General features: G+C 32.2%; 1 protein-coding gene across 1 annotated transcript in view; it reads right to left on the bottom strand.

Annotated features, from left to right (window-relative positions):
• The window catches only part of AP3B1 (adaptor related protein complex 3 subunit beta 1), a 277,199-nt gene that overhangs the window by 195,959 nt on the left and 63,420 nt on the right, over positions 1 to 17,820 (bottom strand). Inside the window, exons 4-6 of the mRNA XM_019641001.1 lie at positions 12,020 to 12,115; positions 11,245 to 11,405; positions 9,123 to 9,189 (exon numbers count right to left, since the gene is read on the bottom strand). Of these exons, the coding sequence (XP_019496546.1) occupies positions 9,123 to 9,189; positions 11,245 to 11,405; positions 12,020 to 12,115 (324 nt within the window). The remainder of the gene's footprint in view (positions 1 to 9,122; positions 9,190 to 11,244; positions 11,406 to 12,019; positions 12,116 to 17,820) is intronic.

Below are 17,820 nucleotides of genomic sequence, written 5' to 3'. Positions count from 1 at the left end.
ATAGTAACTTATTAAAAACAAAAAAACTTTTCTACCATTAAAGATTCTACTCAGAGGTACGACCAGGTTTATGACAATCAATACTTAAAGTATTCAGTCATTTAGTTAATAAATTATTATATGTGTTTAAATAACAAATAAATTTTAAAGTGTCACTGCCTCAAAGAATAATTTTAATAGTAGTAACATGTCTACACAGCTAATATTTTTCTGAAATATTAGAATTGAAAGTATTAGTGTTAGAAATTGTGATAATTTTTTTTATTTCATCAGGTTAAATTTCAATAAATTGTTCATACATGGATAAAGCATACTCATCATGTACATTTTTCATTTTTAAAGCTAACCTATATTCTAATCTAAAGATTCATTATTTAACACATGACAATACTCAGAAAAAGAATGAAGACTAAAACAAGTACCACATCATATCAGTAAAAAATGAGAATGAGAATACAATAATTTACAATGAAATTATCTTAAAATGTGTGAGGAACAAAAGCGTTTTGTACAGAAACACCTTAAAATCATACACATTTTAATTCACCTGTTAATTTTTACCAATAAAATGTATTTACAAAGAAAACACACAGGCTAAAATATTAGTACATTTTTATCACTTAATAATGTGTATAAGTTGAAATGATATATTACCTACAAAAGGCAGCTTTCCCTATGACCAATTAACAAATCATAAATGCTGTTTTTGGAGTTGTCATGCTTCTGCAAAGTGCTGAAATTAAAATTTCTTTGATATAAAGATACAAGCTAAGCAAAAATATATAATCTACAAATACTTCCATATATGTATCACTGATCTATGTACAGTTAGCAAACAATATAACACAGTTTTGAAAAAATAAATTAATATCATTTTATTTCTGAACACTAGGGATCTTTATTTTTGTGTCCAAAATTTCCCCAATGACTTAAAATAAGCAATTAAATAGAAATATAACTTACTGAAATGGTACTTTTTGAAAAATATTAGATACAATGATATTCATATTTTTAGTGTTTGTCCCTCTACTTGGCTGACATTTAGTTTATTAATATGCAACCAACAATACAATTGAAAGAAAACAGCTCAGAATATAGACCTGCTATTATGCTAAACAAGTTTCCTGTCCTGTGGGGATTTTATGAATTACCAATCAGTATAAACGTGAAGCTGCATTTATTGACTCCAGCCCTGCCCATGTACTGGTGCCTGCTGGTCCCAGCATGTATGTACCTCAGTTGAAAAAGCAAAGAACTGATTATTTGTGTGAACTAAATGAAAATGTATTATATGTATAATTTTCTATTCGCTACTGAAATGTAAAGGAAGTTAAGTTCATATTTTCAACTTTACATTTTGGTATCTTCTGCATAAAATCTTCAAAAATTGTATTCTGTGATAATGATATTTCTAAAAGGACAGAATTAGTACCATTTAAAAAGCACTCAAAACAACTAAGCTTATGACATCAAACTATAGAATAACTCAGTATTTCTGAAATGTATCGATACTTGTATACATTTAATATATGTCAATCATACTAATAAATCAATTGGTAAAGGGTGTTCAAGTACATAAATGAGTAATACCACTTAGAATAAAACAATCCATGGAAGTGAAACAGTAATTCAACAGTTTAAATTTAAGAAATACTATTTAAAATCAAGGTATTTTGTCTAAGCCTCTTAGAGAGTCTTATTTTCAAAGTGTGTCACAGACACCAAACAATTTAAAACAATCAGCTACCACACCGTATTATATTTATCAAATCAAGAGCTACAGATACAATATAGTAACTCTAAAGTACTAACAAAGAGCATGAAAAAAGAAAGAAAATAATTACTTAAGCACCAATAAAGTTTAAGGAAACCCAAAAATAATTAGGAAGGATGTAAAGAAAAGTACCCTCACAAAATAAAACTGACTGTTTTAAAAGTTTCGTTGTATGGTTTTAACAAACTGATCCTAGGTTAAATACTGTCAGAAGAATTGATAATTTTGGTCCACTAAATGTTCAATATTCGATAAAACTCCCAAAATTAAAATAAAGTGATCTACTCAGATTTTAAAACCAAAAAATTGGTTTCCCAAAAACAGACAGTTAATTTCCATCTCACTGTGTCAATACTAGCTTTTTAAATAAGGGGAAAAATAAATCACTCCAGCAAAACTAGCAATGAGCTCATCAAATTCAAATGCAGTTTTCCATTTATGTATTTTTTATATTAAAGCAATAAACATGGTTCATTTATCTTCCCTTGGTTGCCACGTTTTTCTGTGCTGTTGCTATGAACTTCAGCCATTAGCTGTGCTCCAAGGTAAACTACATGAACCATCAACAAAAGTGACACCCCATCTATGGAGTTCATATTTTCTCCAGATTATCTATGCTAGTTGACAAGCTGGTAATGAAAAAAATCACACTAAGCAAATGGTTCCTTTAATAACAATAAATTTTCTATAAAATTATGAAGGGTACAAAACGTTTCCTTGCATCTATTTTGTCATGAATTCTAATTAACGTTGCAAAAACCTGAGAGTGCTGGGTCATCACAAGAAGTGCATCAAGGTTTGATTGATAATATGGTGTAAGTTGGCCAATGCTGCCAAGATTTTCTTCTCTTAAATTAATGGCCATCCAACCTGCCCTAATCATACAGCCCAAATGATATTCCCCTTCTTATTTCAATTTTCTTGAGGCATGGAAAATGGGAAAGATCAGTCATTTATCTTCTAATAGCTGGATAATAGATCTATCACAACAAAACATCTGCACAAACTCAGAGGTGTGTTTTTTTGCACACAGCAGTGAGGCTTTTACCAACATTAAATCAATAACGTACAAAATGGAGTCTTACCCCCACAGTTTAGTTATGAACTACCAATATATTCATTAAATATCATTTTGTAGCTAAATTAGAGAGGAAACTTTTTCATAAAAAAATATAAACAACTCAGTTTTTCAGTAGCCATTGACCGCATTTGTTTTCCTAAGAAACTCTGTTTTCTGCTAGAAAGCTAAATGCAATCAAAAGGATTTCTTTAGAATTAGACTGATAGGAAAAGAAAATAAATACCACCCTGCTTTTGAAGTGTTCTAAATAAAAAGACTGTCCACAGCTATGCTTAAATTGCGCAACAAATATGGATTTCTACATTTGAAAGATATCTACAAGAGAAAGTGTTACAAATTTAAAAAATGAATTTAAGACTAAACATTAGGAAACGTTTGCAGTAAAGAAGTGTTTAGGATATGCTACATCGAGAAAACAAGATGAAAATGGTAAATCTAAAAATATAAAATGAATAAAAACACAAATTGATTGGAGATGATAGAATATAGATAAAATATTTCCTTTTAATTTCATTGATTGTAGTTATGAGGTTTATATTATAGCTTTTAAAATTTACAGATACCTTCAGACAACAGTTACCTAAGTAACAGTAAAATGTTCTTCCAGCTATATTACCATAACTATATTCCTAAACCCAAAGTGACTTATTTTTAGGAAAGGACTATTCATATGACAAATACTGGTCTTTCTCTAGAAGGGAAAAACCATTCTATTATATTTTAATATGTTTACATTGTCACCTTTCATTAAAATGAGAAATACAGAACTAGTTTGTTTGTTTGTTTGTCTTTTGAGATCTCAATTGTTAGAAAATCTTCCTTTAGGCTAAAATAAGCAACAGAAGGAATATTTCAAAATCAACAGAGGTTGAATTTTTAACTGGATTAGCACCTTTCAAATTTATATTAATCAGCAGCAATAGCAATGTAATCATTATAATAATGATCCCAAGAAGCTCCTGCTGATAACAAATACATTCCTTTTCAAAATGTGGGAATAAATCAGACCTGGTTCATTTAATTGGGAAATTTTTAAACAAAAATAATTTGGGATTCTTATTGATTTTAAATGTCAATACTGACATTATTAATTTGAGGGAGAGAAGAAATGCAGCTGTCTTCCTTCAATAAAGTATGACATGTGACAAGCAAAAGTAATAACAATGACCCAGAAATATTTACATAGACATCAGAGTATTTTTAACCTTTCTATAATAGATTATAATTTTACAAAGGAAAAAATATATAAGAAAACATTATCAGAGCAAACTAACTTAAATACTTGGTAGACAAATTAATGCTACCTGGGTAAATCTGCATTTTCCAACCCAAGCCCAGAAGAACTACAGATGCACACCTGTGTCCTAAGCCTAACTGAAACACAGAGAATTTCCAAACTTCAAATTACATGTAAGTAGAAAACTAAGTCTTAAATCCAAAAGAATTATCTTTCATGCTTATATCACAAAATTTTACAAAAATCTATGACAGGAGTTGGTGGTGGGCACAAAAAAAGAACTAAAATCAACAGCAGAAAGAAGCAAGAGTACTCTAATGTGCAAACACTGTAAAAGATTCCTAGTAGATCAAATTATGAGGATGGGACTTCATTGAGGAGAGTGGGAAGGGAATTCAATTAGGCTATCTTGAAACGGCAAAGTTTCAAGGAAAATATGGTTTAAAAAGAGGTGGATGAAGAGGCGCCCCTTAGAAACTGTAATGTGAAAGAAAAAGAAATTAAGAGGAAAACTTTAGGATCCTACAACTTAAAAAATTCATAATAATCAAAATAATCTTAGCTAGTACATTTCTTCCTATGGACGTCCTCCCCACAAACAGCCATTGAATTAAAATAAACATACTTTGCTATTCTGACAGACAGGGTACTCTTTTACTAGGAATCTTGCGAACTACCTCAAACTCAAATCACCAACCCTATCCAAAGAAATGTAAAGATGCAAGTAATCTGTAAGTATTGAAAACAGAACATGAAAATCAAAACAGTTAAACTGATGAAAATTACCCACAAAAAAAGCAATGACGAAGCAAAAGAAAACTGTAACACAAAATGCCAAGATGAATTAAGTAACCTCAAAGAAGCATCTGAAGATCTGAAAACTGAACATAAATCAGAAATTCAAAAACAGAGAACAAAAGAAAATGAACAAAAGACATCAGGAAGAAATAAAACAGGAGTTGATTGAAACCAGGAAAGAACAGAGGGGAAAAAAAAAAATCAGACATGATGATTAAATTGTAAAGTGTCCCAGAAGAAAATGGTTGAATGAAAATTTAATAAAGGGCATTAAAGAAAAGTAGCAAAAGAATCAAGAGAACGAAAATAAGGTAAAGAAAGAAGTAAAAAGATTCAGAGAAACGTGGCTGAAATGTAAGACAGGCAAAAAAAATCTAACTTACCTAAAATTGAAATCCCTGAAGGAAAAGTAAGAACTGAACAGAATTAATATTTAAAACTATAATCTTAATTAAAAAGTAGCACTTTGCCAGAAATAATGTAAGTTCTGAATCTACATTTTGAAAGGCTCACTGGGTACTAGGAAAATATTGACCCAGTTCAAGTTATCCTGAGATACCATGTAAAACTATAATATTTCAAAGATAAAGAGAAAAGCCTCAGGACCAGCAGATGACTTAATGCAGACACATTACAGCCATTTCCTTTAGATCAAAACAGGGCAAGGATGCCACCAGCTCCACTATTGTTAAACATTGTACTAAAGGTAGAAGCCAGTATAATTAGACAAGCAAAATCAGTCACAGAAATTGGAAGCAAAACAACTTCTATTTGCAGATGATATGATTCTTTTCTAGAATAAATTATGGCGAATGAAGGACAAAACTAAATTAAACAATAAAAGAATTCAGTAAAGAAACAGGATATAAATTACCATACAGAGAATCAATAGCTTTCTTATATACCAATATAACAAGTTCAAGGATATAATGATAAAGTAATTTCAATTTATAATAGCATCAAAGACGTTAGACTAAAGATAAAACGCAACTCTAAACCAACATTTAACTTGGTAAGTCTCTGTCCTCACTACTCCCGACAGAAGTACATGCTAGCAATTCTGAAACAACACTTTCTCTGCATTCCGGGACTGAGCAAATAAGTAAATATTTTGTGGATAGCGGGAGCCACATTTCTTAAACTAGTGAAAGAAGTTGAAAAGGTAGGCTAGAAGGAACCCTGTGCTGTTAACACTGGAATTAGAGGTATCAGTATAAATAAACTATTGCTGTTTGATCTAGATAGAAAAATATAGATGTGTTTTTTAATTTTTAACACATAAATATATACTATATAACACTTTAGGAAAAGAGTGCCTCAAAAATGATAAGACCATCAAAGCTCCCAAAAGATCTACCTATGAACATTAAGCACGACACACACCATTTGTGAAGCAAAACATTACAAATAGTAGTAAACACCTAATTTCCATCACCAAGAATATAACAAATTCCACAATCATTCAACAAATATTAAATACCTACTGTGAACAAGTAATCAATATATCTTCTACTGTACTTTAGAAATAAATGATCAGAAATCAAGAATAGACACTCCAAATTTACAAAGAAATGGTCCTTTACATTCCTTTTTGAGTATTTACTTCTTATTTGGAGTATTTATTAACCCCTTTTTATGGTGTCAGGCACTGTGCTGAAGATTTTATATACAAAAACTCATTCAATACAAACAGAACCTTTATACATTAGAAATATAAAACCTACAAGTTTGGAAACTGAACTCATAAAGGCTCTACATACAACAGCTACTAAGTGGGAGAAGTTCGGACACAAATCCAATTCTGTCTAATTACAAAGACTGTACTTTTCACTTGTGATTTATCTTGTTTGGGGAGACATGCACACATTACATGTGGAGATTTCACTCCTAGGCCATGCGACAAATTTATTTTAGTGTATAATGTAGCAGAAATCATGGTAAATTACATGAAAAGAACTGTTTCTTGTAGATCTTACTATATTCTCCACAGTATTTAGCAAATGTCTTGCACATAGAAAAAACTAAATGTTATTTTATTATTACTAAAATCAAGTTAACCATTATATCAATAATATTGATTTCATATCTGGGTCCTAGAAGCAGATAACAAGTATGCCATACAGGAGACAAAAACGAATTAAGTTTTTTGTTTCTGTCTTCATTTATTGAGCAAATCTGTATTTGTTTACCTCCTATATTATACCAAACACAGAAAAAATGCAATTAAGATTTCTGTTATATTATGGACTAAAAGAAATTTACTGGATGACCTAGGAATGAAATCTCCAAGTATAATCTCATGTATAATACAATATTTTCCAAACTATATAGTGAGGGCTGGCCGAGTGGCGCGCTGGTTAGGAGTTGGCTTGGGATGCCAGCTCTGAGCAGCAGGGCCCCGGTTTGGATCCCACATGAGGACCAGTGATGCTGCGCCCTCTACAGCTAAGATGGTGAACAACAGGTCGACCTGGAGCTGGGCTGCCGTGAGTCGCCGTCCAATGGCCGGCAAGTGACTGCCTCACCCAGAAAAAGTGCAATGATAATACCAACACAGGCTAGTGAAGCGACATCCTCTACAACTAGACTGAAGAACAAAAGGACAGCAACTTGTCTGTCCCCCTTCCTCAATTCCCCAATAAAATCTTTAAAAAATAACATAAAACTATATAGTGAAAAACTCATTAAAGGAATTAAAATGTTTAATAGAACATATTCATTTAATGTAAAGAAGCAGTAAAAATGGAATGAAAAACAAAAGACATGAAACAAAAAAACAAGTAAAATGACAGCTGTAAATTCAATTACATCAATAATAACATTAAATGTGTGTGGATTAAACCACCTAATCAAAGGCACATATTGCCAAACTGAATTTAAAAAACAAGATCTAACTATATTCTGCTACAGGTGGCACACACTAGTTTCAAAAATAACCACAAGCTGAGAGTAAAAGCAAGGAAAAAGATGTATCACGTAAACAGCAACCATAAAAAACACTGGAGTGGCTGTACTTATATTAAACAAAATAGACTTTAAAATGAAAAGCATTACTAGAGATGGAAGGACATTTTATAATGTCAAAAAAAAAAGATAGAACAATTATAAACATATATGCACCAAACATCAGGATTCCTAAATATATGAAGTAGACACTGGCAGAATTAAAAGGAGAAATAGCTCTATAATAATATTGGGTTGTCGGGAAAGTCATGATGCATTTTTGCAATGAAAAATAGAAAACTACATCATGACTTTTCCGACAACCAAATAGTAGTGGACTTCAATATTCCACTTTCAAAAATGGATAAAATCACCAAGCAGAAGTTCAACAACATTGTACCTAATAGACATATATAGAACACTCCACCCAACAACAGCAGAATACATCCCTCTCAAGTGCATATAGAACCTTCTCCATGACAGCCCACATGCTAAGCCATGCAACAATAACTACTTGGGGCTAGTGGCTACTGTATCAGATCACTGCTATATATGGATATTCATGCTCCTTGGTGATATCATCCTAAGATGAGCTGGCATCTTTTCCCCCAATAGTTGAGTGATACAGGTGGGTGCAGAAGCCTCTATCAAAGATACCAATACACCAGCTCCTCCAGAAGTCTGTGCAAAGACCCCACAGGTCATCATCACTAGTCTCAGACCTCATTATCACCACAAACAAAGGATGGGAATGGGGAAGGGAGGAGGGAAAATATGTACATTCCCAAAAGACATTTACCAGTAAGATCATTCCAGCCAATAAAATAGTCTTGTACATATGAAAATATTTATTTAAAAAAAAATAGATTTATAATACTAAAACATACTCCTCTAATTTTTCCATCTCTCTTTCATACTTCCTAATACTTCATTTTAAAACAATTATTTGTTCCCAGGTGATTAAGCCTTTAAAAATCCTAATAAATCATTGCTTGAAATAAAAATTTTGGCACTAAAATCAGTCAACAATTTTGCCACACTGCAAAGAAAAGATTTTTTTCCCCCACTTGCTCTTCTTTAGACTCTGATGAAGAAACACATAACAAACTAAAATTCTAAATGCAAGCCTTCTCTCTATATGGATATTTTTATTATTCAAGAATTTTAATGAGCTCCACTAATATTTATACCATTTTAAAATCAGTAAGAAAAATTATAGCAAATATACAATGGTAAATATTATGTAAATAAAACACAATTTTACTTCGACATAAAAAGATATTACTCACTGTGCTTTTATCCTTGAGAAGTTTTTCAATTACTTCAATTAACATTTCCTTCTGCTCTGGATCAAGGCTAAAATATAAGAAGAACATACATTAATTTTTTTTCCTTTAATTGTAACTTTAAATGAAACTACTCAAGAATATTGAGAAATTTTAAAAGAGGGAGCAAGAATTACGTAAAAACAGAAACAAACAGAAATCATATTTAAAGTAAAATAGGATGTTTTCCTCCCAAATGTTCTTAATCTTTCTCTCCAAAGTTGCTCATATTAATTAAACCCAAATACCAATATCATTAAGAAAGTAAAGAATAAATTCACTTCTAAAAAAAAAGTTACAAAACATTAAGAAAGTAACTGTAGATATACCAGAAATTCTTTATTTAACTGGGGGAAAAAATAACAAAATAGCAATCATTTTTTATTATGGATACATAATTGTCAAAAACAAATATACAGAATTTCCAAATAAGAATTTTGTATCATTCTAGTTCACTGATGGAGACGTGCATTATAAAACCTACCATCTGAAACCAAGAAATATAAGTGAAGGCTTACGTACATACAGCATTGAAACATGCCATCGTAATAGCGGTTCTAAGCAATGAAATAGTGACAATATGTCTTCCTAGCATGGAATTCAATTGTTGTTCATTTACTGAGAAGTTAAACAATGGGTATACAAAGATAAAGAAGACAGTCCCAAACACAATCATACCATATTAACAGAGATATGTATGCGTATAAGGGATCATGGAGATAAAAAGGAAGGGCACCAGTGAACGCAGGAGGGTTGTGGAGGGTTTCTTACAGGAAGTGACACCTCAGAGGAATCTTAAACAACTTGACTTTAGAGCTGGAGAAAGGAGGAAATTTTCTAGGTAAAGACTAAAGGAGGAACAAGAGATGGTAATGAGATGAAAACATTTTATGTAGAGGACTAACAGGCAGTACCGAACTACCAAACTGTAAATTCAAGGCAGAGAATAAAGGTTAAGCCTGAAGGGATAAAATGGAGCTCAGCAATGGACTTTTAAACTGTCATAGTAAAAACTCTGATCTTATTCTACAAGTTTATAACAAAAATAGATAATAAGTGAGAAGCATAATATAACTTTGTCTGACAGTTAACCTAAGAAAATTAGTTGTTACTTTTTACAAACATTATATAAGTTTATTATTAATCATAATTTTCTGAACATTCAAACCTTTCAATTTTTTCTAATTTCAGTTCCAGTCTCCCTTCTCCAAACAGTCTTTCCTAACTGATGCCATTTCATTACATCTTTACATCATGAAAACCCACATGATAATCTCTGGGCCCTATCCTATTAAAGGTTTTCGCCTTTGTATGTATGTGCTTTTGCATACACATATATCATATGTCAATACCTTCTTCAATTAGGTTGCCTTTAATTATTTGACAAATGTTTGGGGTTTTTTTTCCCTTCAAATATGTGCTAATACATACATTTTACACACATAATACAATACCAGAAACACAAAATAATCTTGATAAAAGCTTTTGGAATAAATGGTAACAGAAAATAATACCAAAATATTACTGATAATAGTTTTTTATTTAGGCACTATGTTTACCACAGAAATCAAGGCATCATATTTAATAAATATCATACAAATATGGCATGGTGCTACATTTAAAAATCAGTATTTAAAAAATTATTTAATAAAATAGCTCTGGGAAAGATCAGACATGGAAGGAAACAACAAGGCCAAAGATGGAAGAAGGGAAAACAAAGTGAGTTGAAAAGATAACATACTTACAACTCTACCCTACAATAATCTTTATTTTCTCATAATGTAAGTGTATGTGTACATGATAGATAGATTATATAAACGAGAATTCAAATTCTGATTATTTTCGAGTTATAAAGTCTATAAATGATCACAGGCCCTACCTAATAGGCTCACCAGTAAAAACCTGCCTAGGGTCTCTACAACCAAACCAAAATTAAAGATATCTAAAGAATGTGGGGGAAACACACAGTCACTGAATCTCCTTAGTATAAGAACAAACTAGTTCTAGGAGCTAATAAAATAAGACATGAGCTTATAACAGTCCACACAACATTAGAGATCTTTGGTATGGTTAGCAAAGCACCTACCTGTATAATTTTTGTATTGCATGGGCTGCATTCTTCCTAACATATGGTGATAAATCCGCAGAAGCTTCCTTAATAGCGAGCATCATAATAGGTACAATAATTGGCACTCTAATACTGGACAGAACTCTCAAAGCACTTGCACGAATTAGTTGATTTGAGTCCTAAAAACAGTGCAAAAATATTCATCAAAATTTCAAGTTTACAATATTTCAGACATTTTTATCACACGGTTAAGAAGTGCTTATAGACTGTAATGAAACAATAGCCAAAAAAAAGCTATTACTTAATTTAAAATAAACAACCAGTATATGAAATGGGTATGGAAAAAAATAATTAAATAAAGGTTTATTTCTCTGAATAATATTTTAACAAGAAAAGTAACGGTTGTAATTCTAGTTAATCATTTATTACTAAACATGCTAGGTTTTTGAGTTTCGTAATAAAATGGGGCAGGTCATAAATTTTATCTTTAAAAAAGTCATGTACCCTCTTTGTACATTTTTACCAACTAGTTGATAAAATGATGAAGAGTTCTTTGATGCATGATAATTATATTGAACATAAATGAACATATAGACACTGAAACATGCAGAGCAAGGTCCAGTTGCTTATATAAATTACTTTCTAAGGGTATTGAATAGGCACTGTGAGAGGCCTTTTAACTCTTTCAAAACACAACTGTGCCATTTAGTGAGTTATTGCTCCACTTTTTAAAATAACACACCTTCAACTGTGCAGACACCTTGTAGCTATTTGCCTGCTCACTATTATTTACCTTCAGAGCTCGCTGAAAAGTACTTATGGACAAGAGTGCCAGATCCTGCTGTTCTTCAGCATATCGAACCAGGTAAACATATACTAATTTCTTGATCTGTTAAAAAAAAATCATATAATCATAGTAAGAGTAAAAACTAAAACTTGGACATTTTCTATACCAAAATCCATTCTCAATTTTCTTGAAGTAAAGTGAAGCTGGTCATAGCTTAGATTGTAAAATAAAGATAATATATTGTAGGATAATGAATGGCAACAGAAAAAGCCTGTGAAATAGGAATTTTAGTAATCCAATTTATAATAGTAACAACCTATCAAGGTGTCCTTCCTTTCAAAGAGAATATAAAGTCCCTGAGCAAAACTCATTCAAGAATGTTAAAATATTAGCTGAACTGCAAAAGTATTTTCAAAATGAGGGATACAGATAATAGAAAGAACTTGGGCTCTGTCCCCTAACTATCTGGTATAGGAGTTTATGTTCCTCATCTGTCAAAAGGTGCTGGAGCCTCAAATCTGACTCTATGGTAAGATGCACATTCCAATATACAGTACATGATATCTTCAGCTCAATAAGAATAATGTGTGACAATAATACCAACTTAATTTAACAAAAATTCCAAAAGGCTGGGAGTGTGTTCTGAAAACTGTTTTTAAAAGCAATTTAATCACTACATTTATAACAAAATTATGATGAACAGAAACGTTAAATGAAAACTTAGAATTTGAGTTAAAATTCCTCAATTGCCTCTTTCTGGCACTGCTCATAGTCTGTTCCTCCCTTCTCAAATATCTTCAGATACAAGCGCCTGATTCAATTCCTTAAATATCAATACAGTACATATAGTACATCTAGTACAAGTTTATGGAATGTTCATAGAGCATAGGAAATAAGGGGAAGTAGCCTGAAATAGCTGGAACTGATGCTGCAAAGGAAAAACAGTGCTACCTACGCTGGCCCATATTTTGTATCATAGTAACTATTCTTGACTACTTTAAAAACCACTGCCATGGCCTGCCTTCCCTCACACTCCAAATTTCCCTGACACAACATAGCTTCGCATTCCTTTACCAGCCTTTTGCTCTCTTCTGAACTCACTCCCATTTGTCTCTACATCTTTCAGCGTGGCATTCCAAACTACAAATGAAGTCAAAGGAGAAGCACCTCGTTAAGACCATGTTCCACATGTGGTGTTTCCACTGACACAACTGATTTTTAACTGTAATAATATACCTTTTCAAAATGTACTACTGACTAAATCAACCCAGATTTGAGTAACTGTTCTGGCGAGGTTGTTTTTTGTTTGTTTTAAAGGGCAAGATCTTCCATTTACCTGTAGAAAGTTTCAACAACTGAAACTCAACTCGTCATAACATCCTAAGATAATTTAGAACTTAATTAGTAATTTGACCTATTTTGCTGTTCTTGAGCACAGTTTTTCACAAGCACAAGTGAAAACTTGATGAGTATACTTTCTACATCATTATTAATAAAAACGCTAAACACAATTTTAAATTCATATCAATCCATTCTTCTATACGACAGGGTTATAGGTGAAAGTAACAAAAACTTTATTTCTAATTACTTTTCAGTGTTAAATGAATCCACAAAAATCTTAAAAACAAAATCTACAATCCTTAACTCAGTACTCAATACAGTCCAAAAATTTGCCCCAAACTTCCTTTCTAGTCAAAAAGGAACAGTCCCCCAATATACCTTGCACTTTTTGTCTCAATCTCCACTCAGGTTATATTGCCCTACTCTCCCCCAAGTTCCACTAATCAAAATCTTCCAAAAAAGCAAAAATAAAACAATTAAATGTCCATTAATAGATGAACAGTAAAATAAATACAATATATCCATATAATACTTTACTATGCAGCTGCTATATAGAATTAAATAAATTTATACTCAACATTGAAAATATGTCCTTGTAAAATTTTTAAAAGTACAAAATATTATGCATTGTATGATCTCACTTCTGTATTAATAAAAAATAGATACATATTGTATTTCATCAATCTACAATAGACCATCAATTATAAGATGTGCCATTATATTATGAACCACAAAGAAAGGAACAAAATCCCTACCAATTATGCGTCACCATCAATTGTAAAGGTAAGTCTGCAGAAACTTTAAAATAGAAAACAAATATCTTAGAATGGGTACAATATGGCAATAATAGCAAATCCTTATAAGTAGCACTAACTATGTGCCAGGCATTGTTCTAAATGTTTTGCTTAGCTTAATTCATTTTATACTAACTACTCAATGAACAGGTTTTAGTATTCCTATGTTACAGATGAAGAAACCGAAACACAGAGAAGTTAAGTAATTTGACCAATATAGCACACCTATTAAAGGAAGAACAAGGATTCAAGCCAGGTAAGCATAAAAATTGAGAAATCTATACAGCAAAATGTTAACAGTGATTACCTCTAGGTGTTGGTATTAACCAACGACCTTCACTCTTTACATCCACCTAATTATTTAACTTTTTAAATATGAAAATTGTGTTCAGATAAAACAATAAAGATATTTTCACTTTAGGGATGAATCTCTTCTTTCCAGATGTCCTCCAACACAAAGTAATAGTATTTTCTCTGATTATAAAAGTATTTTAAACTTTTTCATTATAAAAAAAAATCTCAAACTGAAAATATTTTTAAGATCCCTAAGAAGACAGCTTTTTCTGTAGCTTTCGTAACATATAGCCACCCGAACTGTTGTAAACCTGTTCAATAATCAACAAAAACTCAGATAAATGAACAAACTTTTGCCAAATTAACCAATCTGTGAATGTTAGCCAATCAGGAACAAACTCACTCCAAAAAATAACACACCTCTGACTACCAATCAATCAATGGCAGTCTCACCCAAGTGACCACGCATCTACATATCATATCAACTCACTCCCCTCAAAGTCCATAAGCCATTGTGGAACCAAGTGATCTTACACAAAAATAAAAATGGGTTCCAAAATTATGTGATACTAGTATATAAGATGGCAACCAAATGATCTAAAATATACTTAATGTTTTATTTTTAAATGGAAATATAAATTTTAAAAATTCTTAAATTACAGTTTAAGAAGCACTTATCTAATTGTCTAAAATATACATCATTTTCTCCCCAACCAGGTTTTAAAACTCATAATATTACAACTAATTTCCTAAGTGCCAAAAAATACTAACACAGGTTCTGATTTATAGCAATTTCAACATATCAAATCACAAGATGTATTTAAGTGAGTTACTTTTCAAATGCATCTTGGAGTGAACATGAGGTTTTATTTAGTACAGGAACCATTCCTTACTCACCTGTATGTTGCCATTACCTATCACATTGCCTGGCATATACTAAACGCTCAATAATTATCAGCTGAATGAAAGAAACATCACAGCCCAATGGCAGGTTGAAAAAAATTAAGACATTTACCATTAGATTGCTACATCTAGGATCTGAATTACCACCAATAGTTATAGTTCACCAAATAAATGTCTAGAAGGACAATCTGAACATACTATGAGGAAACAGTAAGTATTAAGAAGATTGTCTCCAAAGTCTTTTACTTCTGTGTGGTTTTTTTTTAACTAATCATTTAAAATAGTCTTTCTCCTTACTAATTATATTCAGATCTCCATCTACAGTTCTCTGGAAAGTTTTAAAAGAATCATGAGTTGGAATCCACCCACCCCCCCTTGTCCTCTTGTGATTTCTAAGTGACACCCTTTTTTTTTTTTTTTAAACCAAGTAACTTATATTGGTGAGACAGAAACATTCAGAGACAGCTGAGACAGCAGGTACTGCTATAATTACTCACTATTAGAGCAGGATTTTTGTGACTGTTATAGCAAAAAGCATAACAATATTAAATCACAGAAGGTTGCAAAACACTAAATTTGTTCTAGTTCTGTTATAAGAATCAATCAATACTGACCACAAGAGGTCTACACACTGACTGGCTGCAGGTGTGCAGAGAAAGCCTACTTTCCCTGAAACCATTCTGTGACCAGAAATGGGAGTGCTTAAAGCTCCGTGACTACACCATTCTCTGATCAGTTACTTTCATTCAATGTTACAACACTCCTTGCTGTAAAGCTAATCATAGCAGAGCCCCAGTAGGCTAGAAGAACACAGGCAGATCTGTTTAATTAGTTTATCAATACTAGTACATCAAACTTCATGAGTTATTGACTAAACCTTTGATTATTTTTGTACTATAACCACTGATTGCTTACTAGGTCACTTTTGGTATCATCTGACATCGAATGGCAGATGACGTATAGCTCAACTTTGTGTCTAAGGCAGCATGTACTTGTAAAAATGAAATTTTGCACTTGATAGCAATAAAACATCAATGAATTCTCCAAATATAAATTTTAAGAAACTCATGTGCGTTTTCCCACATAAGAGAATTAAGCATGTTTCAAAAAACAAACACGGTTTTTCAAGAACAAAAGAAATCCAAACAAATAGACTACCAATTATGTTGATAGTCACATTTTTGTTGGAGAATATTAGACAGCATACCAGAATCTGATTGGAAAAGAAAACGGTGAACAAATAGAAAAGTTCTACTACTAAAACTATCTGAAAAGTACAAACAGCTTTTAATGAACAGTAACTAGAATAGAATTTTCTGTTTATAGCAAGATGACTACAAGTTCAGGGAGAACTACTTAATTTACTACCAATATCTAAGGACTTGGTCATTTCTACCCATATTTAAAACATAACAAATATATACCAATGCCAGATACCTCCGGAAGGACAGCCAGTACCAGGTCAGAGACACTAAGGTGCAATGAGGAGGAAGAAATCACCAAACAGGAAGGATGGCTCTAAAAGGGGAAGGGTCTAAGATGGGCTCTGAAGCCAACCTACCTGGCTCTGGACTCTGACTCTTCCACATACTAGCTGTGTGACCTTGGTCAGATAATTTAACCTCTCTGCTACCTTGTCCTCATCTACAAAATATGGAAAATGACAGAACCAACCAAGGTTATTTGTGAAAATAAAATGAGTTCATATATGTAAGGCACTAATAACCTAGCCAGATAGTATTTTTTAAACAGTAGCAGTACTTATTGCTACAGAGACGCTGTTCCTAACAACACTAAGACAAGCAAGCCTTACCTACATCTCACAATCTTTCTAAGTATAATCTTGATTCCCCCCCCCCCAGATATCTGGACCCTCCAATACAGAGTCCATAAAAATAATGCACACATCAAATTAGAAGCTCAGATAGCATGGCCATTAACATATGAAAATGAGAGTCAAACTAAGTCTTGACATTATCAATTCAGAAATGGTAACAAGCATATAAATAGTGCTTAATAAGTATCTACTAAATTAATCATGAGTAAATGTGCAAATACTATAAGATTACAGGTTCAGTCTAGATGTCTCCCATTCACTGGAATCTCAGAAAGAAAGAATGGTTTATCAAACTATTTAAGTCCAATATTAAATTAATTTAGTCTGGTTCTAAAATTAGCAACAAGTGTACAATATTCTGATTTTAATATACCCAACTTAGTCAAATTGACTTTATCATGGCTATTCATTTTGGTAGCAAAATTCATCTGCCTAAAATACATGTATAATGTACTTATTATCTACAAGAAAAAATGAAGTATCTAAAAAGTAGGTTTAGGGCCGGCCGAGTGGCGTGTTGGTTAAGAGCTGGCTTGGGATGTCAGAGGGCGCCGGTTCGGATCCCACATATGAGGGCCAGTGACACTGCCCTCCACAGCTAAGATGCTGAACAACAGCTCAACCTGGAGCTGGGCTGC

The sequence above is a fragment of the Hipposideros armiger genome, unplaced genomic scaffold (assembly GCF_001890085.2).
Source record: "Hipposideros armiger isolate ML-2016 unplaced genomic scaffold, ASM189008v1 scaffold_55, whole genome shotgun sequence".
NCBI classification, from domain to species: Eukaryota; Metazoa; Chordata; class Mammalia; order Chiroptera; family Hipposideridae; genus Hipposideros; species Hipposideros armiger.
Note: the sequence above shows the minus strand (reverse complement) of the source record. Positions and strands in the feature narration are given on the sequence as shown.